A 27,866-nucleotide genomic window follows, 5' to 3' on the forward strand; every position below is an offset into this window, starting at 1 on the left:
CTCAATATGCTTCACTGACTTAATGGAGAAGACTGCACCTGACGGTTCAATTGAAATTCGCAGCAGCACGGCACAGATGTCAAACCAGTCTCTGTTGGAAAAGCCAGACTAGGAAAATGAGAGCGATGACAGTGGGGAAGAAAGCCTCCATGACTCTGTCTTAACACTCTGAGCCCTCTGCCAACATCCCCTTGCCCCACTGTCTTCTAAATGCCCTGAAACAGCTGCTTGACAAACCCAGAGCATATCTTAGTTTTCAAAGAGACTGTCAGAGTTCAACTGAGAATTGTGTGTTATTTTGAGGTAGAGACACACAGTCCTTGAAGAGGCATTCACCGTGATAAATTGCCATATTTAAATCATGCCTCTCATCAGGTCTTAGGAAGAGCTGCTTCTTCTCAGCAGCTCATAATCTGTGTGAGACAAATTAACAGGTGTCTGCTCGAGAACTGTGTGAGGGGTGTTTATCTGTGTGTGTGTGTGTGTGTGTGTGTGTGTGTGTGTGTGTGTGTGAGTGTGTGAGATAGATAGAGGAGGAGAGAGAGAGAGAGAGAAACTTTATTTCGGCTTTGGGAGTCTTACACATAAACAAAATTCTCTCTTGTCCAATTTGTGGAGATTTACATGGCAAGATTTAGCACAGACAACTGTTACCATGGCAACTGTATTGCACTGTATCACACATTGTGCAGTCTACCAGACCCAAGGTCTGTCTAAACACTGAATGTGTGTGTGTGTGTGTGTGTGTGTGTGTGTGTGTGTGTGTGTGTGTGTGTGTGTGTGTGTGTGTGTGTCTGTGTGTGTTTGGTTTTCTATGTATCCGTCTCTCTGTGTCTGCGTGGCTATGAGACCTATGAAAACCTATGATACACATTGGATTCTATTTATTATATATGTGTAGGGGGTGTATTGATTGCTCCCCTGTTACATCACTAAACATATCCCAAAAGATGAGTTGAAAATGTCAACCTACTCCCACAAGATGAGGGGTTGTCAAGATAGAGAGGGGGTCTGGATGCTAGACTGAGTGAAGCTGTGTTGGTGTTCTGGGCACTGGGCAGGAACCCTGTTAGACAGACTCTCAGCTGACGGTGCTCTGTGCACTTTTGCAAAACCAACTCAGATAACCTTGCTGCTCGCTCGGCTGTCTGCTCGTCTCCCCGTGAGCTGACAGTGGACACTTTGTGCTGCAGTACAGTAGCCTGCGTCATATCTGAGAAAACACACTTTATCCTGGAGTCAACATTGGTGCCGTGACTCGTGAGCAATGCAGCGGGAGGTCTGTGTCATGTGCAGCTGGAGAACAGCATCATAAAGTCACTCTATATACTTATTATTTATTTATTCATTCATTCATGTGTACATTGTTTTATATTAACGTGAGTGGAAATTATGGTTTATGAAAACAGTTTGGTAGGAAAGTGTAATGAATTATCACTGAATGACTACAGCATCCAATGCATGACTACAGCGCTTGATTATGTTGTCTTTGCTCAGCTTGTCCACAGGCAGGTGATCAGCTGATCACTTTTAGAACAATGGGTCATTCAAGCAAGAGGTCATATGACAGCTTCAATCTATGAGGTGGTGACATACATAAAAACCTATGTAACTGGGCCTTGCTTATAAACATTGTAACCTTATCTCAAGAGATAGTCTCAAAATAACCTTGGTACCATTGTCTAGCTATCACAATAAAGCTTTTTTACTTTCAAAGAATGATTCTTTATTATTTAGAGAGGATCAACGCTAATGGTTTGGACACATATCTTATATGGGTTCCTAAGATAAGGATTCCAGACCAGTAAATGAGGAAAGAAAAAAAGAATTTGTAATGAAGTATAAGTATATACTCTTTTGATCACGTGAGGGAAATTTGGTCTCTGCATTTATCCCAATCCATGAATTAGTGAAACGCACACAGTGAGGTGAAGCACACACTAATCCCGGCGCAGGGAGCTGCCTGCAACAACAGCAGCGCTCGGGGAGCAGTGAGGGGTTAGGTGCCTTGCTCAAGGGCACTTCAGCCGTGCCTACTGGCCCTCCGGTTACAAGTCCGAAGCGCTAACCAGTAGGCCACGGCTGCCCCTATGAAGCACATCAGACTCATGGGTTCGGCTAGGAAAATTCTCAGAGAGCTGTCAGAAGGGGTTTGCTGTCATTTCATTACTAAAAGAAATGGGCTGGAATAATCTCTGTCTGGGGGAGCAACCTGTCTGCTGCTCTCCCCCTCTTTTTTCTTCTCCTCCTCTGCTCCTCTCTTTCCCCACTGTCTCTTATTTTCCCTTTCCTTCTCTCTCTCTTTCTCTCCTCTTCTCCATCTCTGTCTCTCCCTCTCTCTCTAGCACCCCCTGTGCCAGGCAGGGTGTGAGTGTGAGTGTATGGCAGGTGTTAGTGAAGCCTTAATGTGAGAGCTCACCTCTGTATGGCATCCAGAAAATCCTGCCACCTCACCTGGCGAGGGCCCTCTTATTTAATCACATGCCATACTGAGCTCTGTGCTCCTGGGTTGCCGACTTTACAGGCTAAAGTTCCTGGCATTAACTAGATGGATGTCTCGGTACCTCAGTTGCAATCACACCTTCTGGTGTTTCAAAACATCAACAATATTGATTTTATTTAATTAGATTTATTTTAGCTACAGACTTACACTTCTATAGCCTGATAAAAGAGGTACTTTTCATGTTTCTGAAAAGTTTGTTTGAGGGGGCGTACGTCAAACTATTATGTAACTGCATGCCTAAGGAATGAATCCTAACAAAAATTCTGTGAGTAGCCTAATGTTACAGTAATGTGAATCGAGGGGCAGAGTGGCAATCTGGACGATGGGGAATTTTCCCAGTGGAGGAATGTGTGCGGTGCGGGCCGGCTCATACAGTCTCCTTAGCGGCCGTGAGGCGTACTCGGCCACAGAATCATAAATACATTATGGATTTTCCGGGAAGATCTACGGTTTGAAATTTTGGGAAGTCTAACCAATATTTATACCACTTGCTCACTGTCTATTGGTCATTCATGGTTACCCTGCACACTCATCTCTCCCATGCTGATTTTTGTGTAGGCTAGCCTTCATTTTTTTTTATATCTTAATTCATTTTTGTCTTATTCAGGCGTTACAGAACTTTAATGGTCACAAATAAAAAAAACGCAGCGGTGCTTTGCCGGTGCTATGCCCGAAAATAGTTCCAAATCTAAATTGGTCTAGTAAATCCCTTCGTGTTAATTTGCATTGATATTTTTACTTGATGTGAATGTACAGGTTACAAGAAATAATTATAAAAAATCTTATAAGTTATAAGTTATTTAATTCACTTTTGCAACGACATGCTAGCTGGAATCGCCGGATTACAGCGACTACGTTAAAATAAAGCTAACCGGGCCGTTTCTAGATTAGGACAATGGCTGGGTCGGCTATAAAATGCTTTGGCTCACTCATCCAACTCTTGGGACTGCGGGGAGTGACCCAATTTCACCTAGGGGTGGCGTATTCCTTTAAGATAACATATGGACTGTTAAAACGGAAGCCTTGTGGGGCCAACTATGATGCTGATAATGGAACTCTCTTGAAAGGGTCTATAAAAAGTGTGATAGAATGAGAAGGTGAGATACCCAATAACCCCAAGCTGTGCTTCACGAAGTATTATGTTTGGTGTGAATTTCTCATTGTATTGAAAAACTGTCATAATGTAGTTGAAGCCATTTCTTCTCATTCGTCATTCATCATTGTTCTATGTAGGCTAGGCTATGGCTTTCCATGTAAACTTTGTAAGTAAGCATTAGCTGGATGAAAGATTCATTGTGTGCCTTTTCAGCCCAAAGCCCTCAAAAGCAGGGCAAGAAAATGCATCTCATGACGCATCATTATGTAGGCTACTGTTAGTGATGATTTTTAAAGTTTATCATACAGACAAATGTAGGCTACATCTAGTGGCCAACAGCATAGCAAACAACCTTGCTGCTCCCAGATATATGAAGTAGCTACTTTGGTACAGTTCCTAGTAATAAGTGCAAGAGATATTAAATAAAACATTTGTAGCTTGGTAGGAAATAATATGTGACTCAGGTTTATTGGAGAATGGATCAACAAAGAAACAAAAAGGGAATAACCCCAAATTTCCCCAGTGTGCCTAAGACAACTTTAAAGTTCTATCTATATAAGCTGTCTATCTCTTTGTGATTGCGTATGTGTGTCTTTGTGTGTGTGTGTGTGTGTGTGTAAATATGGTTATAAGGTTTGCTTTACCCCCAAACGTCTGAGATTGTTACAAGTTCAGAGGAAAAAGAACAGGATGAAAAAACTTTCATGTGTGTTTCAGAGCGGTTGAGCTCTGGCAGCTGCCATTTTGTGTTGGAGGTTGGGGACTGCCACAGTCTGGGTTGCATTTCCCAAAACCGTAGTTGCTAACCTGTTAGCAACTTAGTTGGTTGGCAATGGGAAATTGCATTGCAACCAACAAAGTTGCTAACTTAGCTTTGGGAAACGCACCCCAGACTGTTAGTTATTGCTTGGTTTTAGAAACAACATTAAGTGGTACATAAAAAGAGAGTAGGACATATCACTGATCCTGAGGGAAATATAGGAAACACAGTGACTTATCACACAACAACACAAAGCAGACGATAACCTAGCGTGATACAGGGCATGTCTATATATAATGGAAGTTATTCTTAGTCTTTTCGGTTTTCGATTCACATCACCCATGTGGATTTATGCTGCTGTCTTTCATCTCCTATAGTGTGACAGTGGTGATGATGGAAGGGGAGAATGTGGGGAAACACATGCGCTGTGAGGAGGTTAACAGAGATCTGTTCTGACTTCCGCCATACACACACCACTGCCAATACACGTTAGGCTCTGCCAAACTCATGCATTTATGCTCTATTAGACCATTTTGTGTGGCTGTCAATCAGTTTGAGCAAGTGGAGGCAGTGTAGAGTGAAACACAGTGAAAAGAAAAGCATTGATGTTATTATATTCTTGTTAATAATGTGTGAAACTAGCCTTCTGAACATCAAATATCTTTGTAAAATAAACAATAAATTATATATTTACTCTCTTACATACCAAAGGTATGAAGATATACATGAGAAAATATTTTTGAATTGCATCACTTTTAAGGAAGAAATTAAGCATTTCTTTGCATAATCTGTAAGGGTACCAACAAATTCAACAAAAATTAGGTCAATCCAGATGAGACATCATTTTAGGTTCTTCTTGCAGCCTTACAAATTACAGTGCAAAGTTACCAATTGAAATTAAATCCAAATCCTTCCAGTGTTTAACATCATGGTTTTAATAACTTTCAAATAGAAACAACATCAGAGACTCATCATTTTACATTGGACTGCAAAAGGTATTTTTCACACACCGGTATACTGTGGTCTGCCTTACCGGTGACCATGTCGTGGTCCGCCTGATCACAGAATCTATAGTTTACCCACCTCTTTTTTTACCACTACACCCCTCCCTGCCCATCCTCCAAGTTATCCTTCTCATGTGCTTTTCCCACCTTTTCAATCCCTCCACCCATTCTCTCCTCTCTTGCCTCATTTCCTGTAGTTGCAGCAGAGGCCATTACACATTTCTCCACCTCTGTCGTTACTTTCCTTCCAACAGTAATGCTCTCCTACTCTATCTTGGCCTCATCAAAGTCCATACCCACCTCACCCCTCTTTGATATCTGCCCCCCACCCCTCACAGTTAGCTGTTTTGTTTAAGGCTCTACACATCCACTGTAACTGCCTGCTTCTCTGTGACTTATTTAGCAGTGTCCATTTGCTTCATGTCCCCCTTCTAAGTCATTGAACTAAGATCACAAATGCCCCCATACGGTATGGAATATATATGGAATGTGAAAGCACATCTGACATGTAATTATAATGCAATGTCTTATGCAACACTATGTGCAATTCACCGTGCAACACCAAAGAAGTATGACAAGTACCATTTAAATCCATAGTGATAGGCAGTATATAAGCACTTAATGCTGTGGCTGTAGCCTTCAGTAACGTTTAGTGTGACGAGTCTGACTGCTAGCACACCCTACGATTCCCTTGTCATCTGAACATTTTCCCGGTGGAAGCAGTTGTTTGGAGTGCATTACTCTCTCTCCCGCTGACAAAAGGCCAGCGTTTGCTCAAAGGTAATGATTTGAGCCGTGGTAGTGGTTTGTCCACACAAGAACCTGCCAAGACCCAAATTGGAGAGCTACTTGTGGAGGTGTCTCAGAGGACTATGCTGCCCGGAATAATCTATTGCATATTGACATGAGGTCTCTGTAATTAACCTTACGCGGATTCTTCAGAGCCAAGATCATTGCTGTTGGCATACAACCAAGCATTAACCAAAACAAAAGCCCCAAATACCCAAGTGGGTTATGAGAGCTTTGATTTTTTATATGTGATAATATCCTTTAATTTTACAATGCGTTTTGTCCTGGCAAGCCACGGGGGACCTTGCTCTATAAAAAGACCTCTTGTGGCTTGTTACAAGAGATGTCTGTCCTGGACCGGGCGGGGACGAACCTGTACAAACATGGGACCCAATAGCAGGAAGCACGTTTGAAGGTGATCACCCACTTAGGGACACAAAGTGCCCGTTTCCAGAGATGAACACGAGGCACGAAGTTTCTAAACGGGAAATCAAGAAGGTCAATCTAAAAAGGAGCCAAAAAGGATTCCTTATTTGGCTTTGAGAGAAGTATTCTACATCTGATATCATACTGTAGATACAATACAATAATTTCAATACAATGAAATGGCAAAACAGAGACAGAGGGCCCAAATTTGAACGATGAATTGAAGTCTAACTAAAATAATTTAATAACTAGGAAAAATCCATTTGCTAATTTAACACCATGGGCTAGACAAAGGTTCATGAGTTAACTCAATACTCCCCCATGCCACACAATAACTATAATTCATGCTTTGTTTTTTGACAGATTTTGCACTTCACCTTAAATTGAGATTATGGTCCATAAAAGAAAATCTATAGCAACAAAACAAAACAAACAAGTAAACAGGAACAAAGCTAGACAGTTTCGTCATTAAGTAATATTTATTTCCAAAAGGCACTCACTACATTGAACGTAATGGTTGCACATGTTATACTGTGAACAACTTCCATTTACTGAGCATGTGCAGTCCAATGAATTAGCTTTGAACAAGGACATTTAGAAAAAGCTAATTATCTGAAGCGTGTGGTGGTACAATCAATACCAGACCATAATAATATATTTGCACAATAGCATGCTTTTTATTTCCTTGACTCATAGTTTTCAATGCTTTAGGTATTTTTTTCATTATTTCATGATGAGCATTTAAAGTCCTTTTCTGCATTCACAAATATGCTATTGCTGCACCCAATTAATTGCAAACAAGAGGAATACAAAGAACATGTAAAGCTTTATGGTGATTGTGCAGGGTTCAAAATGGGTAAAGGAGTCAATATTAACCCAAGTTTAGTTTCCTTAGGGCTCGTCAGTGTATACAATCTGCTTGACTCTTAATACGAGAGTAATGGATACTTCAAACATTCTGTCTCTCTCTCTCTCACACACACACACACACACACACACACACAGATAAAACACACACACACACTATCTCTCACACATATAAACCGTATACATCCGAGAGATCAGCACAACTTCAACACCACACTTGCCATAAACAAGTGAGACAAGACAGGTGCCTATTCTATGGGACACGTTAATCACACGCAATAGAGATGCCAGCCAAATGTGTTCACATCAAATACCAGAATAAATTTCACATCCGAAAAGCATAATCATATCCTTTTCCCCCCCTCCAACCCTCTTTGCAAATTGTGTTACATGTCTCAGCATTAAATCGTAACCATCATCATTTCAGATTTCCACTATGGCTTTTCTTCCAACCCATTGTCAATGGCTCTCTTCTGAAGAAGGTTAAGGGTGCAACCAGCGTTCCCAATAGATTCAAAGTGTAAATGCAACTCTCTTGATGTGCAGTATACAGTTGAGCAACACCAGTAGGACTACAAGCCCTGAGATATCGCCATTCATGGACATAAGAGTATTAATATGATCATTAATACACCATACTTTAGTAGACAACAGTATAGCACATGCACATACATGTAGCTGTTTAGTACTCCATTGGCTCCTCTTAGCTAGGGTTTTTAAAAGACGGTTTATACTTTCAGTTGATACTTTCAAAGCGAAAGCAGAGACATGCTTAGTGTCTTTAAACAAGCAGTCTTTGTGACGTCATCCTTTCTTTATTCTTAGCAGCTTTTCTTCACAAAAGGGCCGAGAAAGGAAACAGATGAAAAAGATCAGCACTGATGCGGAGGTCCAATCACTGAAAGGAAATGGCGATCCAATCTGCTAATGTGTCATATTCGCTATTCTTGCAAGGCTTGTCTTGCTTCGTCACTGCGATCCTCACCATCTCACATTGCATTGCTCAGGCTCTTTCAGCGCCGATGACTCGTCTCTCCTTTCGGGGTCTCTTGCGATTTCTCAAAAGTTTGCTCCAGCTTTTCTTTATCAAGTTATCAGGGCACAGTGAATAGTTCAAGAAACAGGCAAACAAGGATTCAGGATCTCATCTCAGAGAGACAGCATGAGTGTAAGGCACGTTTGGGTCGATATATTTCGTTTGAGTTTGCTTCTTCCAAAGTGTTCCCCTCTGTGAGCATCCTCTCGGTCTCCTGTCTAAGGGTCCATCTGCAAGTGCACCTCCTTGGCAGTCTCTTTCTCGCTCTCCTTCTCTTTGGTCTGCAGCATGACGAAGCCGTTCTGCGTCTTGGGGCTCTCGGCAAAGACGGACACGTTGGTCAGGCTCGTGTTGCACTCCTTGTCGGCGTCGTCCTCGGCCTCCTCGTCCTCCTTCTTGCCCTCGCTGGCGGACGGGCTGCTGCAGCTGTACGCCTCGCACGAGCGGCGCGCCTCGTCCGGGATGTTCTTCTTGAGCTCGCTGCGGTTGCGGCTGCGCCGTGCCAGCCGCGTGACGGAGCTCAAGCGGTTGAAGATGTTGTCCTCGGAGCAGGCCTGGTCAGCGACGGAGACGCTGCGCACGTGGTGGTTGTGGTGGTCGCCCAGTTCGGCGCGCAGCCGCAAGTTGTTGAGCTTGGTGTCGATGCTCTCCTGTGACGACGTCTTGAAGTGGTTGGCGTCCAGGCTGTTGAAGGCGGCGGCGCGGCGCTCGGGCGACAGCACGTCCAGCGAGTGGGCGCGCTGGTCCAGGCCCAGCTGCCGGCGCTCCATGCTGCGGATGGTGGCGGCGCGCTGCAGCTTGTCGTGCACCTCCACACTCAGACGGCGCCTCGTCTCACGGAGTTCGGCGCGCACATTGGCCTTCCACTCGGCTGCATGCGCCTTGATCTCCCCGACCTGAAACAGCCAAGGTTCTCAGTTACATGATCACAAAACAACAGCCATTTCCACCACATACGTTCCATGTGTAAGTGGTCACATTAGGGGTATGTTATTATACTTATGCTACCAATATACTGCATAATACTGTAGTATTCATATATTACTATGCTTCTATACTAAAATTATATTGTTGTATACTTATTATTTTTATTTGGTTGACAGGGAATTTGTATATGCTTAATTTACTTAAATGACATATAATTGTCTGTGTAGTGGATGAAGCTCCACAAACAGTTGAGAAGAAAAGAGTCTTCCTACCTCTTCTTTAGTCTTCTTGGACAGGACACGCAGCCAGTCACCGATCATGCTCAGAACTGCGGCAAAATAAGCCAGGCCCACCAAAATCCAGAACCACACCAGAGGCTTGTACCATTTGCGATATTCGATCTTCCGGTCACCACCTGAACGAAAACACATGAGCATCAGACATACGGCAGTGCTGTAGGCCTCGTCCTCGTCCAGACAAAAAAAGAGCAATGTAGCTCTCACATGTACTGCGGATTTCACAGTGTAGTCATCTCCCTGGAGAAGGAAAGCTCATTTTCTCATACATGCTCTCAGCTGACAAAAAAACAATATCTCCAAGGCTCAGGCATGATCAGCCGGGAAAGGTCTGCAACAGCTTTAAGTGCTATAGTAAATAACAAGACATTATCACTTTCCATTGCCGTAAGCGTTTCATGAGAGCTATCCTCGATACAACAGCATGGCCGTGTAAAAAATGAAAGGTGCAGTGCAATAGCAATACTGCATTGTAAAATGTGTTCAGAGTTCTTAACCTTAACATAAATCATACTGTATAATTTATTAGCACCGAACCACAACAGTGAGTATATCCTTTCCAAACCCCTATCTCATTCCAGCCATATTGCTTAAATAATTGATAAATGTATAAAACATAATACTATAATATTATAAATTATTACATTTAATATTTATACCAAAATAACAAGTTTGTAGTAATTCATCTGAAGGAATCTGTGTTCAAGTTCCCAGGAATCTGTGTCCAAGTATATATCAGCAGTGCTCAGAATAAACATAAAAAAGTCTTAGAAATAGCACATTACATAACAGGACATCACAGCATATTGAACATTTGAGTGACGTATAGCGTGCAAATGTGGCTAAAGCCCTAGTGCATATTCTACCTGCCACGTAATCGCCGATGCCAACAGTTGTCAAGGTGATGACAACAAAGTAGATGGCTTCAAGCGTCGTCCAGCCCTCTATGTGCTTGAAGATGACGGCCGGGATGGTGACGAAGAGGATGCACCCAGCCAGGATGAAGAGCAGCGTCGAGGCCACTCGGATCTTGGTCTGACTGATCTGGTTGTGCTTCCGCTACAGATGGACACGGCATGGGCGAGAGGGACAGGGAGAAAGGGGAGGGAGCAAAGATGATCGGGCAAAGGGCATGATGGGGCAAAAAGAATGAGGATGGGGGGGCAAAATGAGAGCAAGGGGGACAGGGGCAAAAAGGATAGGGCAGGAGGAATGGGGACAGGAGAGAGGAGGGCAGAAGATATGGGGCGAGATGAGGAGAGAAGGATGGGGCAGGAAGGATGTGGGTGGTCAGGTCAGTCGGAGGGGGGGGGGGTGGACAAGCAGAGTGATGCATCATTACGGTGTAGAGGAGGACAAGCACAGAGCACTAGCTTTGAAGCCTCACACTCACGCACCTCACAGAGTGACCACCTACGGCTTCCGTGAGGACAATCGTGACGCGAAAAGGCCACACGCGCTCATCAAACCCCCCGTTCTCGACCACCCGATGCGCGCCTAAAGATGCATGATTATGCCAAGCGAGGGCCAGTGCTATGAAAGCGGCTGCACCAGCTGCCAGTGTGTGCATGGACCACGGCGGGTGACCACTGTCCTGGTGTTTTTCTGTTCCGCATGCCACCTGCACTAGCAAGCCACTCAACCAATCACGGTGAAGCTATATGGCCTTCCTCCTGAGTTGTTACCCATGGATACACGTGAGAGGATGACCTTAACAAGCCACAGACAGAATGGCTGCACAGAGTGGCAGAATTGAACTAGAAATGACTCAGTATATATGAATAGATATTTATATGTCTGAGTGAGATTAGAAACAAATCCCTATCATTAAATATACTGTATCATGTTGTCAAATAAATTAATCTCATTCATCACCTGACTTACGTCTAAATATTCAATGTTCAGCAGTCAGAGAGAATTTTGCAACATGAAGTCTAAAAATCTATTTTACATAAGCCCACTAATACAAGGATGCTCAAGGATGATTTTTAAATTATTACTTCTTAATTTAATAATTCAACTCACCCGAAACATTTTCTCCACTTTGGCTATGCTCTTCACAAAAATCGTCCCGAGCTGATCACCCACTCCAGCAAGCAGGAACCCAAAGAGAGGGATACCAAATATTGCATAGAGGATACAAAAGATCTTCCCACCCTCTGTGCTTGGGGCAATGTTGCCATAACCTAGGGAATAAACACAGGGGGAGGTTATAGTGTCAGCATTTCCATGGTTATAGTATGGTCTCAGAAAAATGTCAGAGTTGTTCACAAAATTGACCTTTTCTTGAGAAACAAATGCACGTTTTTGGGGAGCAAATAAACAATGACCTCCATGAGAGGTAAAAGCAGAGCTGCTTTTAAAATTGAAATAAGTATAGAAGATAAACATTAGCTTGCCACTCATGCATTTTAACATGAAAAACAAATCCCACAAAGTTTCGTTTTTGGTTAAGCAAATTATTTGGCATATGTTGTTAACACATAAAAACTTTCATTATAGCCATCAAATAACTAATACATACATAAAGCATTTGTGCTTAAGGGATTTAAGAGACGGTGAGCGCAAGCATCCTTATTTGATTTCCTAACTAGAGGACCCAAAAGGCTCTCATTACCATGCAGTCTTATTAAAACAACCCTGAAGAAACAGGCAGCTTAATCCATGGTTCTCTCTAGCCCACACAAGTAGATATCATCCCTCTGTGAGACCCCAACAGAGCCTCTGAATGCACCACTTAGCCCTGAGACTGATCAGAAATACCGCTGACCCCTGGGGGACAAGCTATGATGTCTTACTAGGCCATTAATTGGAGGAGCATTTGTTGCTTCACAGCTAATCCTGTCTGTGCCTTTTGTCTGCGGCCAGCTAGATGTCAGCTCCAATTTGGGCTCACCCCAGAAGCATGCCATCAGCCTTTCTTTTCTTAACCATCGTTCCTCTGGACGTGCCTTTGCCATCGGCAGCGAGAGGCTTCTCTCTGTAATCCATCAGATTGAGCAGCGGGCCTCTCGGTCCAGAGGGGATTAGTGATTGTGGGCGCTTTGTTATCGTCCTGATGTTTGATCGATTCACTGATCTCAACGCAGTAGGGTGCGAGGGGGAATAAAAACTCCAGAGGCAGCTGCTTCTGCTGCTGCCGCTGCTGAGAGAAGTGGCCCTGGTGTTGCGTAAGTGCTTTTAATATCGCAAAATTTGCTTCAGTTGACTTCAGGTATCAGGCACCCGTGTTGCTGATTTTACCTTTGAATTACCAGTGAAGCAATATTGCAAAAGTTGAATTTAAAAAAAAAATACAAATTATAAAATGATATGCCTACTGATGAAGAACAAACACTGAAGTATTACATGTTTGCTGCTGCGTGAAGTTAAGCATGAGTGTTGATATCATGCTTATTTAAAGTGACGAGGGGCCAGGTCTTCAATAATAATAAAGTTAATAATAGAGAGTAAAAGGCTGGCAAAACGGGCAAACAACTGTACGTTTACTTTGTTTCAGGAATTTCCCTCTGCAGCTGAACAAAAGTTAACATTAAAGTTGAGCAAATGCCTTGATGTCTAAGATTTCAACAATAACAGAGCCTGTGTTGCCAATGTAACCTGGGAACTAAAAATGAAACAGTCTTGCAAAACGGGAGAAATTAATTTACTTCTATAATGAAGGAAATTAATCTTTCCTGGGCTGTATTTGTACACTTAATATGCCCGGTCCCTGAGACAATTGATTTCTCGCAATTTGTGAGTATCTTTTCTCATTTAGTTTGACTGATGACTGCTGTTGTGTTGTGCACTTGTGATCCAAGCGTGGTTTTTTTAGGTCTGAGAAAATTGATTTCTAGCCATACAGCACATAGTCTACTATTGTGAGCCCGTGTGAAATAGAACCTCCAAGTCTGTGGCGGGATTCAAATGGCTATTTTGATTTTGATGCATCGATATTACTACAGTGGACCAGGCGATGTTTCGGCTGTGAGTGGAGCTTGTAGATTTTTGCAGGTCAGGTTACCTATGGTTGTGATTACTGTTCCGGCAAAGAAGAAGGCGCTGCCCAAATCCCAGTGACTATAGTTGTAGGAGGTTTTTCCGATGGGACTGACGCCACTGTTGGCAGCGTCTATGGAGTGCTGGAGAGTGATAGAGAAACAGAAAGAGAGAGAAAGAAAGAAAGAGAGAGAGAGAGAGATTCATAATTAGACATTATGAGTCCATGATTATGAAGATGCATAATTTATCTGCTTTATATAATCATATAATTGCTTTTCCTCTCATTGTTTTATGAGCACTGCAATTACCGACACGTTTCATGAACGTGTATTAACTAAATGGCACATTTTCACAACCTGAGAGACTCTCTCCACAACTGAGAAAGAGAGAGATAAGTGAGCTGTTTATTTTCATTCGTGCCCATGCCCACCTTTCCCTCACACTGGCTGGCAGCGGGGCAGGCTCAAGTGTCCCCTCTCCCTCAGATGTTGACTCGCCCGCTGCCCAAAACATATGGCTGCTCGCGGAAAAAAAAACAACACGAGCATCTCCTCCAACGACTCCGATGAGTCATCGCGTCAACGACGCGCTACCATGAGGAGTGCCGGGGCGGACAGACGGATGGACGGCTGGGTCGTGGCCAGTCTCTGACGCGGCGCGGAGTTCTGCTGTGCCAGTCTGCCAGCCTCGCCTGCCCAGCAGGCCACCGGGGGAGCAGATGGAGGAAGGGCGCGAGGGGCAACGGGACGTGGCGCATGTGTCAGCGCCCTGTGTGTGTGTGTGTGTGTGTTCGTGGGAGTGTGTGTGTGTGTGTGTGTGTGTGTGTGTGTGTGTGTGTTTCGTGGGAGTGTGTGTGTGTGTGTGTGTGTGTGTGTGTGTGATTGAGTGGTTGTGTGGGAGGCTGAAGGGCAAGTAAACAAGGGCGTACTGAAGGAATCCATCAGTCTCCACTAGAGCCACGAGACTGCATCCACGCTGAGCTAACCGGCTGAAACTTCACGTAACTTCAAAACACTAGGATCAACAAAAGCAGCAAGCATAGGATCTGAATATCTAGCGCTATTAGTATCTCAAAGCAATGCAAAGTAATATTACTGCTACAGTATATGATATAAGTATGAAAAGTCTACTATTGAACATTCACTCCACGTTTCATCATGAGGGACAGATGGGTCTATTTCTATATTTGTAGCACACTAGCCACAGCTCTTGGCTTAGATAACCGTTCCTTTCAGACCAAAGAGCTGCCTGGTTAGTCTATCTCAACATAATATCCTTGAGGTTTGAAATCCAAGATCTCTTCCCTTAACTGGTGGCTAAGGGACTATAGCACTAAATGAAACCTTAAAAAGGCCATGGATAAGATGACCTCTGGAAATGATACAGAACTGAAATCAAGAGGAAATGTGTGCGATAAAGTGTCCATTTAGAATATAGGTTGTGCTCCACGCATGGACAGATATCTTTAAATATATCTCTTCATACATATTAATGACTGAAGAGGTCTGACAAGCATGACTAATCCTAACTAAAGATAAAAGGAAATACCTACGCAACCATAGAGACTGTTTGTGTGTATGTGTGTGTGCGCGTGGGTCTGTGCAAATGTGTACTAAATTTTCAAACTGAGCCGAGCTTATCTTCATGTTTCAAAACACCACATCTGTATTCCCAAGAACGTATTACATAACAATGGAGAATAATAATAAGTTCTTCCCAATATTAATAGCTCTAGTGATGTTGCAAGCCATGTTACTGTCAGGAGAGTGAAGCGAGATGCCTCTGAGCATGAAAGGTGTGACGTTCTCTCTCGTGTTCTGTTTGATTGAACATGTAAACAATCTGCCATCGCATCCACCTACTATAACAGAAAAATCATTTGGGAGGCAGCAACACAACGGTCAGTGCTTCAGACACAATTCCTTCCTCACTCCGACACCGTAAAAGTGTGGACTGAAGGTTGCTGTCACCGTCTCTCCCAGAGGATTTCTATTAATATGGGAGGGCGAGAAAATAAATCTCGCTGCGGATGCCAGCCATAAGTGTTGGCGCGGGCCATCCAATCCTGCCTGCTGTATTTCAGAGATTTCTCATCACCGCTGGGCCTTGCGGGCACAAGGCCAGGTGCCATTTATCACCACCTCCTGGCTCCTGCCACTTTTCAAAACATCATCCACCATCAAAATGGATCCAAAGTGCCTCCACAACACAATGGCGTCAGGTAAAGACACTGTCACCGTGTGTGGATGCGGAATGGGACTGATGATGAAGATGATGACGGCGATGACAATGTGACACTAACGAGTTGAAATCCATCAAGATCGATCAACAGCCTCTCCACAATAGCATCAGTTAAATACACACTGTGTGCATGTGGAATGTGACAGATGAGGATGATGATGATGGTGTGAAACACAAAAACACTGGAATGCGCATAGGTACGCAGAGGTGCTGCAGCTGAGTGATTTTAGCCAGCACTGCCGTTCACACACAACAGAACATAATGCTCTGCCCCCCATCCAGAGCAGTATGGGAAACATACGGTCTCATTCACTTCCACTCAGGCGCGATAGCCATCTAATTTCCTCTGGCTTTTTTTTGCTGCCCCTCGCACAAACCGCGTGAACCGAACTGCTTTGCTGTTCAATCACATTCTTTTTTCTTTGAGCCCGGGCCGCGGCTTATGTAACGCCGCATTAGCGCAGTGGGAGAGGAGTGGCGGCCGAGCCGAGCCGAGTCAAGCCAAGCCAAGCCAAGCCAGCTGCTGCGCTCCAGCCAGCCAAACCAGCGCTCTCCAGAACCGCCAGGGCTCCAGCGCAGCATTGAGGACGCGGGCACTGACTCAGCGCATCCCCTCTCCGCGTACCTGAGTCACGGCTCGTGGGGTAGGGACGGGGGCGGGAGGGGTAATTAAGAATGACACCTCTGTGTGTCGACATAGAGGGCTGGAATGGAACCGTGGAGCAGCCTCGACTCACAGCCTGGTCCTTTGTCCTTTGTCATTAGCCTCACGCAGTTCACACACCACCACGATGAGCTATGAAAACCAACCTGCAGCGTTGACCCTGCACACACACTGAGATACACCTTTAAAAGAAGGAACTGTGACTAACTGTTGACTAACTGCCTGCAGTCTCACGATTGTAACTTTTCGATATTTAAGTTTGGACAACACTTCAACTTTAATAGTGTGTGTGTGTGTATATTTGTGAAGCAGACAGACATCAGTTATGTCAGCTCATTTCAGCCCCCCCACCCCGCACTTGACCTTTTCTCAAGTAGACGAACAGCTCAGCTGTTTACACCCGAGTCACGATCACGGAGCTTGGGGACGACGTCTGCCATTCTCTCCCACACCACAAGGCACAGCACCATCCCTCGTGAATAATTGATTTCCCAACAGATGCTCTGAAACTGTCTGTGGAAGATGTGGCTGATTAGCACTGCATAATAACATAGAGCCCATATGAGAGCCACATAGAGCCCATGAGAGCCACAGGGGTGGGTGGGCGTCTGCGGGGCAAAGTGTGGAGGGGTGAGAGTGAAGGAGCCTAGTGGAGAAGCCTCACAGGGCACCTCTATTGAAGGAGGATAGTGTGGTCGCATGGACAAATAAAACAACTATTAACAAATGTGTCATATTGTTTCTATGTTTGGCAGAGTCATTGCTCTCAAAACTGGATTCAAGTGTTAGTTAAGTGCAAGGGAGTTTCTGAGTGTCATTTTACGGATGTTAATTTTACAAAGCCTGAAATGAGTTAAGAATAAATCCACATGGATGTATCTAGTGTACCAGCACCACAAGTGTCATTATCTGCATCTGCGATTTACCATTCTCTGGGTCAGATCAAATCCACAAAGATAGCACTGTACTGTAGCACTGTTCAATGGGAACTGATATTGAACACAATAGCCCATTGCTTCAGTCACTTTATTTCCCTTCTTCTAGCAATATCTGTGTTCTACTTTATTTACCAGAATAACAAACAAGAATACAGAAACTCTGTCTTTTCCTTTGCTTTTACTAGCTTTAGACATGAATAAATGCCCGAAGGCTGTTCTGTCCCTCACAACACTGTTTTGCCGTACTGGAGTCCAGCACCTTTGAATTGCTGGGCGTCATTGTGGATGCTCTACGAGGAGGTGAAGGCACCTCGACCTTTGCACCAGCAAAATGCCAGGGCACCAATGTGCCAGTCAAATCCAAACCTACTGTTAGCGCGCTGCTCCTGGATCCGGAGAGACGGGAATTCAATTGGGTTCAGTTTACAAGCATTCTTTGTGCCCATAAAATAAGCTGTACTTATTAGTGTCATGGGAATAGTGTCATGTCAATGTCCGCACACCAAACTCTAGGAGGGATATCATCACTAGGAGGTGACTGTTTAAGGGCCGACAGCACATCATGACATAGTGCTAACAGGTGCGCCATGCCAGAGGGAAACAAATCGAGCTGAAAGGCTGAATGATGATGCATGAGCTATATGCAAACCGTCTAATTGAAAAAGCTCGGAACAATCTCCTCATGGATTCTCGCCAAGTATTTAAAGTCTTGGATCGGGGCGCAGGCGCGCAAAATAAAATCAATATCCGGACTTAATGCATCTTTCTTTTGTCTTGCATCGCCCTGGCTCTCCCCCAACCTCAAGAGAGACCTGCATCGTGTTTGCTCGTGGGAAAGGCAGAAATAGTCCGGGCTAATTTCCCCTTTCCTCCTGCAACCCCTGCACCGCCCTGCTGTATTGTTACTCAAAGGCGATGTTACGCAACAACAACTGCCTCATCCCCGGTCAAGTGCCACTGATGATGAATGTCATGAAGCATCAGACATTGAGGACAGTCGTCTGAGTGCCAGTCTTCGCTGTGGGCTAGTCACATGCAGGCCTGGTGCGAGAACTACTGGTTACACACACACACACGCCGAAGATTTCTGTGTGTGTTTTCCATGTCAACTACAGTGCACCCTCTGCCCAGGGGTCTTGCAATGAGGCGGGATGGGCCCGACAGACAACTCTATGGGCCTGGCTAGACTTCTCGCCACTGTGTTTTTTTAGTGCGCCTATTTTTGTCTCACGCCATTCAGTGCGCTTCAACCCTGCGCGTCCCGAGTCTTATTTTTATGTCAGGGGTGGAGAGAGAGAGTCTTGGATGTCGCCAAATCGATGTGCCTCTCGCGTTACTGCAGGACCTGAGATCCCACCCGGGACAAGAGAGAGACGGCGGCTGTGCTGGTGTGTGTGTGTGTGTGTGTGTGTGTGTGTGTGTGTTTGAGTGTGTGTGTGTGTGAGGGGGGGGTGAAGAGGACGATGGGATTGTGGAGGTTACAGGATAAGAGCAGGTGTGTCCGTTTGGAGCGGGAGGGAGAAGGGAAGGAGAAAAGGGAAAAGAGGAGAAGGGGGGAAAGGAGAGATAGAGGGTGGGATGGAGGGAGGGGAGAGAAGAAGAGAGGAGAGTTTGGGAAGGGGAGAGGAGAGGCAAGAAAGGGAGAGGAGAGGAGGAGATAGAGAGATAGGGGAGAGGGGGAGAGAAGAGGAGTGGAGAGGCAAGGAGAGGAATAGAAGGAGGAGGACAGGAGACTGTACCTTGATGAGAGCCTCCAGCTCCGCCGGCGTCACACACGGGTGGTTCTGCAGAAAGGCAGCCTTCTCCATGGTGATGGTGTCCTTCTGGTTGCTCTCGAAGGGCTGCTCGAGCGCCCGGAACACCAGCCCGCCCGCCACCAGGTACAGCACCACCACCACAAACACAGCCAGCACAGTCTTCCACTTCATGACCGTGAAGGTGGCCACACCGTCGGCGCCCACGCCCTCCATGCTGGCCACCATGCTGGCCGGCCGCGACACCGACAGCCTCGGCACCGAGCAGCCCATAGGGTTCTGCATGGTGGCCACACTGGCCTGGACCAGGCTGGACTGCAACATGCCTGGCTGGACCTTTTTCGGCGGGACGAGGTTCGTCTGCACAGGCACTGAGGGACGACACCGGGAGAGAGAATGAGAGAGAGAGAGAGAGAGAGAGCAAAGAAGTGAGGACAAAGATATCACATTCATGGGCGCACTCCAGTCACAACGACCTACACCAAAAAAAGCATTCAAATCAGCTCTGAAAAACGCAAGACACCCAACACAAGCCATTTGGGAAACCGCCAAAACACCTTACCTTTTGAAGACCTGTTACTGTAAACACCTCCCAGTAGAAAGCGGTCTACACAGCTGTGAAGTTCGCTGTTAACATCCCTGATCCCTAGAGACTTCACATGGCTCTGAACAGTAATGGAGCTTTTTGGACCTTTCCGCTTCCATCAGCACACATCAAGCATGCGAGACAGCGATGACAGGTGATCCGCTAATGAATTTTGCAGGGTTCATAAAATGCCATTAAAGTTCCCGAAGCAGTACCTCCAAGGGCGGAGCCGGGCTTGGCTGAAAGGCAGCGTTCTTCAACCCAGCTCCACAAAAGAACACAACAATCACGCTGGATGAGGCTCAAGCAAAAGCTCCCTTCTGCATCCATCACACTGTTATACAAGCCCATATAGTCTCCATCTTCAAATACCGATGGAGGAAAACAGTAAAAGTGAGAAGAAATGCATCTGGCACCTGCTGTTTTGAACAGTGACTGCCTCTCTTTACATTGCTTTGCTCTTGTCATGAGGGGAGGTGATGCTAGGTAGGCTGGAGAAGGGATTTGATGTCACATCTCAGGGCATCTCCCCACCAGCGTGCCCTCAATCCTCCTGGGTATATCACATTCCACGACCTGTTGTCAGCCATTGGGCTTACACACTGTAGTGGCTGGTCAATTGTGTAACAGGTACAGAGGGACCAAAGAGGCGTTCTGAGGCAAGAAGGCTGAATTTTGAATATCAAAGGATCTGAAATTGCTTTTTTTATGTTGCTCCATGTGGCAACGTGGTAGTCACAAGGTCATCTCATCATCCTTTGGTACCGTATATCACCTATAGGTATGTGACCAAGCGTGTAACAGCCCATAGAACGTGCCTAACATGCTGGATGAAGTGGGGATCTACCCCTGTGTTCCAACCATCACCCGATGAGGTAATACAACTTCAGACCACATTGCAATGCAGCAGCCTGCTTTGTTCATGTAACGCCTTATATTAACATCGAAATAATAAAGGCAATCCGTTCGACGTTCAGTGATGATTTATAATGTACGATGAAGGACGCAGGGCACGTTATTTACCAATCAATCCCAGGAAGTCGCACCCGTGCATAAGAGTGACTAACAAACACCATGCGCCTGCCGCAATTTATTGGTGGGGAAACACCATCGTGACGGGAAGAGAGGAGTCGTGTGGTACACGTTGGTGTGAATGTAAATTAAGTAAAAGTGATGTCTGCCACAACGGTTGGGTGTGAATCGATGCCAATTCTTTGCAAATTAGAAAGGACTGCAGATATAATGGGCTGTCAGCCGTTTTCTCGTCAATACTCTCATGACGTACAGATTATTGATTTTTACAGAAATGTGTATAGGCTGGGCTACTTATGTTGTTTAAAAAGGGCATGTTTGGAAGAACCATAAACACACATGATCAGTGTGTGTGAGTCTCATTAAGAGTAACGTGGAGACACACTTTGCTCAACACACGGTGTAACATCTGGAAACATCTAATGTAAATGTAAATAACAATCAACTTCAAACACCAGCTTTTAGCAATACAGAAATTATTTTTATATTACATATGACTGTACTGTATAAGATAAAGCAACATTAGTCCACTTAATGTCGCGGCAATCTCGAATTTCCATTACGCATACTGATACCACGATAAAGCACACTAACCTGGTGGAGGATTCCAATTCCCTGGCTTTCTCGGGTTTTCCGTAGGGAATTTCATCTTCGGTGGTGTGTTGATTAAGGGAGTAAAGCTATTTTGTTTTTAAATCATATGGAATCTCAATAAATATTTGATGTACCCAGTAAGCTGTCAAGTCTTCCTCCTCAGTGCTTTCAGTCGAGACAGGGCGGTGAGCGGGAGTGAGCAAAACACAGCCACATAATCATCAGTCGCTCACGTTGTAGTAGTAATGGAAAGGAAAGGTACATGCCTGGACGAACTCCTATGGTGTTTTGCTTGATGCCCACTTATTGCTCGTTGCACCATCGTCCATCCATCCATCCAGCAGTCCCTTTGTCTTAGTGAAAGGCAATAGGCACAGGGGTACCCGTAATCGGGAGACTGAAAGACCGGCGAACCCCTTACATGTTCACTATTAGTTTGTCCAACAGCCGCAATATAGCACGACTTAGGCCCATCAGATGGTTACACAATGGCACTGGGTCCAAAGACGCGCCTCTCTCTCACCTGCTCGCCAGCTCCATCCTGTGCCGGTGATGCGCCAAGTGGTAGCGCAGCGCAAACAAAAAAAAAAAAAAAAACACGCAGCTTTAGAGCACATCGTGCCATTCAGAGTTCAGCCAGAAAGAGTGGGCTAGTCTGTGCTAGTGTTTTTGGTGGGCGCTGTTATCGTTGGCGTGTGCCTGTGTCCGTAGCCCGCCCCTGCAATATTAAAACAAGGGTTGTCAATGCATGCACTAAGTGGATGACACTGAGCAGGCTGTATTGCATACAGAATCAAACGTAGTCTTAAATGTAGCCAAATGCGTCGCAACAACAGTCCTTGCGGAAATCACAAATATTTCCACAATCTTGTTCACACTCACATCATTAGATAATCAAGACGCATGCTTTTTGCTTCGCTTCCCCAGACATGTCTCATGCTAACCATCATTGGCAGATTGAAAAAAAAAACGCATCAGCAACACATTTATAGGACGTTCTCAAATCTGCTTTTGATTTGGCTGATAAAACGCACAATATGTGTTGACTGTGACTTGGGATAAAACTGGTGGCAGTAAGATAGGTCTAGGCCTACTAATCTGCACCACTACACTACACTAGTGAATAAGTGCCATGTTATTTTTAACCTATTATATTCACTGAAACATCAAGCACATCATGTAAAACATGAGATTGTTTACGCGATCGACAGAATTTAATTCATACAGCCCACTGTCAGAAGAAGACAGAGTAGATCTCAAGAGGCTAATTCAACCCAAGGAACAATTATTTGTGGAATCAGTCTTCTGCTGTAGTCTACAGATGTTACCTAGACATTCAACAGGTTTGTGCATGCTTGCCTGCTGCGCCAACTTTGTTGTCGGTCCGAAGACGGCCGTGAAAGTTGCTCTCCCACTCAGACATTTGGATCAGGATGGTTACAGTGACATTCATAAAACATATTTAGACCTCTCTCTTACACATAAGCTTAGTCAACGATTGGTTTACTTAGAGATCGTCGGGATATTCATACAACTAACTCTCTGTCTCTCGCTCTCTCTCTCTTTTAATGCTTTGATGATATGTTTTGGATTCTGAATTGCGCGTGAACGAATTCACTTGCTTTTGACAGACTACTCATTGCTACAGTGTAGTCTGGTTATTGAATAGGTATGGTAGCAGGTGCAAGCAGCGCCATCTTCTGGAGGTTTGCACATACAACAATAGCCTGACGTAGTCATACTCAAGGGCGGGACTAAATTCGGAATGGCACCCAGGCTAATACAACAATATAACCGTCACAGATTAGCCTGGTTAACATCAGACTGCTTCTCAAATCTCATTTGAGATTAAGAGTGGGTTTGTAAGGCTTCATTGATTTACGACTTCCAGGGGCATAACCAGCAGTGAAATTAAACTTAAATTGGTGCATTGAACTCTTATCAAATCACTTCAGGAGTGCAGCAAACACAATTAGATTACAACCCCAAAACAGAAAAAGTTGGGATGTTGTGTAAAATGCAAATAAAAACAGAATGTCATAATATACAAGTCTCATAAACCCATATTTAGCAGCAAAAAGGACATAGACAACATATCAAATGTTGAAAATGAAAATTTGGACTATTTCATGGAAAGTATATGTTACTTTTGAATTTGATGCCAGCAACATGTTTCAAAAAAGTTGGGACGGGAGCATGTTTACCACCGTGCTGCTTCACCTCTTCATTTAACACAATTTTGTAAATGTTTAGGAACTGAGGAGACCACTTGCTAGAGTTTTGAGAATGAAATGTTGTCCCATTACTCCCCGATATTAGCCCTGGCAGCAAATGTAATTCACTGCTGCTAGGGGCGCGTCTAGATTTCTAGGCTACCCCGATATAGGATTTCAGTTGCTCAACAGTATGGGGTATTCTTAGTCATGCTTTTTTCATTCCATTATGCACCTAATTTGACAAATCTGGACTGCAGACAGGTCATCTTAGCACCTGGACTCTTCCTCTATGGAGAAATACTATTTAAATATGTGCAGAATTCATTTTGCCATTGTTTTCCTGAAATTTTTAAGGTCATCCCTGGAAAAGACATTGCCTGGATGGCAGTATATGTTGCTCAAAACCTGTATACATCATTCAGAATTGATTGTGCTTTGCCAAATGTGCAAGATGCCCATGCTGTAGGCACTAATGCTCCTCCACGCCGTCATAGATGTTGGGTTTCGAGCACTAAAACAAGTTGGATAGGTTGGATACTTGGATAGGCCCTCTCCTCTTTAGCCCAGATGAGTCCATGATTTCCAAAAAGAATGGCAAACTTTGATTGGTCTAACCACAGGACCTTTTTCCATGTTACCTTAGTCCATTTCAAACAAGCTCAGGCACAGATAAGAGGGTGGTATTTTCTGTATCATGTCTCAATACAGTTTTAGCTGTTACAATTTTGGCTGCAGTTTTTGAATTGAGTACTGGACACATAGACAATGGTTATCAAAGGTTTTCCTGAGCCCATACAATGACAGGTCTGGAAACAGGTCTGGTGTTGATCCAGTGCAATCTGAGGTCCAAAAGACCACGGCCATCCATTTGTTTTTCAGCTCTTTCCCTTGTTTGCAAAGATTTCTCTGGATTCTCTGAATGTTTTAATAATATTATGTCCTGTAGATGATGAACTCCCTAAATATGTCCCAATTTCATGTTAAGAAGCATTAAAATGACATTGTTTCATCATTTGTGCACACAGCTTTACACAGAGTGATGAATACCCCTACACAGGCTCAGACTGGTAATCTGTACAACCGGGCAAATTTTTTTAAAGTTATTTAGCTTATTTGCGGCCCGTCGCAGTTGCATCCATTTGGGTTGGGGGGTGACAGGTCAATCATTTTGGCCTCTTCATGACAGGTTCAGTGTGTGTTACGATCGCGCCCCCCTGCCCCCTGCCCCACCCCTCAAGTGGATTTGTCCAAGCAGCCGCTAGGTTTGTGGGGAAATATAGCCTACGAGTCCATGCATGGTACAGTAGCCTATAAGTTCCCTCCGCTGGCTGGTGTTCACATCATCGCAGTAAACAGCAATCAGAGGTGTCTAGTTTTATTCCATAAATATATTGTTTTTATAGACGTTAGTTGCACGCGCTACCAAGAGCTTCCATTTACTGCACCATGTAGGCTACTGTAGTGCGGTTTGTCTGTCAACATAAAAAAAAACACGGGTAGCCTACAATTTTCGCACAACTTGGTGGAAAAGTGTAGCACAGGTTAAAGAAAACCCATTCATTTTTGGACTCAAAAGGAACTTCAAAGTATTTCCCATATAGTAGCCTTAGCTCACAACGACAGTGAAAGTGAAACTTGGAAAGTGGAAGTCTCTCCACCGAGTGTTACATTAGATGCACAATCAATCGCGAGTCGTTGCAGGTAAAAAGGATCAACTGGTAGGTTAGTAGGCTAACGAAGGTAGCCTAATTTTGCAAAATGTGATGACGGCACACAAACTTGGGCAAAAACGTTTAGTATACACTTGTGGTGATAGCCTACAGTTAATGTGAATTGCAGACTATAACCAAAGTAAAGGAGAAGATTTGCACCAAATAAAGGCTGTGGTTGTGTTTCTACAACATGTTGGCACAAAACGTAATTTCTGTCAACTATGACGATGTCCATGTTCAGTAGCCTATTTTTTCATTTAGTCAAGCAGTGACATGAGGTTTAATGCATGGGGTAACATGACGTGAGACAGACAGAAGATGAGCCTGTCTTTAGTAGCCTATCCCTGAATCCTGTCCCTCTCAAATCACTTTAAAATGGTGTGATTAGCAACCAGAATTTTAAAAAAAATCGGAGAGGAGAGACACTAATAACCTATAGGCTAGGTCCAAATCTAAATGTTTGGGTTCAGTTTATGAAGTGTTGCTACAGCATAATACTGCGGGTTTTTATTTATGGGGGAATCAGGGGGGGATTTTGGTATTGGTGGGCTTGTGTGTGTGTGTGTGTGTGTGGCGAATTTTGTTCCCAGTCCGACCCTGCCCCTACAGCATATCCCCATGCGGATGACATTGTTGTGCATAAATAAAACTTTTCAGTATTGCAGTCGTTTTTTATGACTGAATTTAAGAACATTCCAAAATGTGACTATTCTGCCTAAAACATGCCACACATATATATATATATATATATATATATATATATATATATATATATATATATATATCAATATGCTATTAAGCCTCCTACAACAGCAGACAAGCCGCTTGTAAATTTGTCTGTACCAATTAAACGGTCATTAATGCTTAGTTACAAAATTAACCTGCAAGTTGCATATTATGCCTCATTGTTGTGGACTCGACATCAGGCCATTGCCCATGTTCCTGAGCAGCGTGGTGGGAACATCACAACATTGGCCAGAATAGTGTTCTTTACCACAATGCCATTCCTGGCCCTACAGCACAGTCCTTAAAGCCCTGCATGGTCTCCTCCTTCCCAGTGGAATGTGCCAGGGTATTCCAGGGACAAAACAAGCTTTCTTGGACCAGCTGTGGTCCATAATTGGTTCAACAATCACTCATAGTTTCACTCAATCACTCCACCTTCTGTCTGTTTTTACCCTCCTATGGGGAACCCTACTGAGGAGCTTTCAGTGTGGTTTTGGAAAGTATTGAATATGACCGCCAACCCCACCAACATGTAACTCTCCTTCAGATGATGGGAGAGGTCTGTGGCAATATTTAATGTGGAGGCATGCCGGGTCTGGACACACCACTCAAGACTATACAAAGATACCTGGACCTTGGATGTCGGCCAACTTTGAGTACCAATGTCATATCAGCGTTTAATACTGTGATTAAGTAGATTACCAACTTGTGATATCTCTTACAGTGCAACAGCCACATCTTTTTGGTTTTGTTCATAACTCGTTTTATTTCCTATCCACAAACACATGCTATTAGACTACCGTACTAACAAGGGGGACAACATGAAAAATCATTTCCTTGTCCTTCATATTTAGTTTGAGATGATGTACTGTATGTGTTTGCTGACAGTATAGAAGGCATTAAAAATGGCTGAAATGTCAGTCATTTTTTTGGAACACTGCTTTTTCTTGTGTATTTATCATGCCTTCAGAGTAACATGGTTGAGAAGAAGCACTTTTAAAAATTTGACTGCAAAAACTGGTATGTATATCACAATACACTGTATATCATAACAAAAGATAGGCATAATTTCAATACAACTAGTTTTGCCAATCTCAAGCCAGATACATCATGTTCAGTTTCACCATATTTATTTAGTGTCATAATGACACTTGGCGACAGATAAGGTTATTTAAGAGTACAAAAAGAAAACAGGTTTGACTTGGATCACAATGGCACTATATACATTTCAGATATTTGACAAGCATGAAGCAATTGTTCACACAACACAAACTGTGTGGGACAAGGGAACAGGACAAGGGAAGGCACACCCTGTTGATCTCTAGGCAACGAGAATGACCTTGAATAACCTCTGTCATCAAATGTGCCAGTTCCTCAATTGAGTGTGTATTATTTTTTTCTGTCTTCAAAACAGCCGACAGTTCATGTTGAACCCAGATAATGATGCGGAAATTGTCACATGAATCCGCAACATAGACAGGGAAGCGTTTGGTCTCTATGTGTGCATACAAGTGGCATATAGGGATGTTACAGATGAGGTCTGTGAGGTGATATGGAAATATGAGGTTATGTGACAAAATATCAACTAGTGCAAATTAACCTGTTTCCATCACTTTAATTACATTAAAGGTAACCCACCCCCTCCAGCTAATCGATTTCCTATTTGAATTGCCAAAATTCACATTACGTAAGATTCCCCCTTTTCCATCCATTTT

General features: G+C 44.0%; 1 protein-coding gene across 1 annotated transcript; it reads right to left on the minus strand.

The window, feature by feature from the left end:
* Positions 1 to 7,038: 7,038 nt before the first annotated feature.
* kcnk10a (potassium channel, subfamily K, member 10a) lies at positions 7,039 to 22,255 on the minus strand. The gene is made up of 7 exons (XM_048251214.1): positions 21,498 to 22,255; positions 19,271 to 19,656; positions 13,711 to 13,828; positions 11,730 to 11,890; positions 10,571 to 10,763; positions 9,681 to 9,823; positions 7,039 to 9,377 (listed from the first exon to the last, which is right to left on the minus strand). The coding sequence occupies exons 1-7, from the start codon at positions 21,550 to 21,552 to the stop codon at positions 8,700 to 8,702; spliced, it is 1,734 nt and encodes a 577-aa protein (XP_048107171.1). The 5' UTR covers positions 21,553 to 22,255; the 3' UTR covers positions 7,039 to 8,699.
* Positions 22,256 to 27,866: the final 5,611 nt, after the last annotated feature.

Source organism: Alosa alosa, chromosome 8, assembly GCF_017589495.1.
Source record: "Alosa alosa isolate M-15738 ecotype Scorff River chromosome 8, AALO_Geno_1.1, whole genome shotgun sequence".
NCBI lineage: Eukaryota > Metazoa > Chordata > Actinopteri > Clupeiformes > Clupeidae > Alosa > Alosa alosa.

Coding starts and splice junctions, on each gene's coding strand:
- kcnk10a (XM_048251214.1), bottom strand. CDS start 21,552: ATGAAATTCCCTACGGAAAACCCGAGAAAGCCAGGGAATTGGAATCCT. Junction 10,764..11,729: donor AAGTGGAGAAAATGTTTCGG/GTGAGTTGAATT, acceptor GTCCATCTGTAG/CGGAAGCACAACCAGATCAG. Junction 9,378..9,680: donor CCAAGAAGACTAAAGAAGAG/GTAGGAAGACTC, acceptor TGGCTGTTTCAG/GTCGGGGAGATCAAGGCGCA.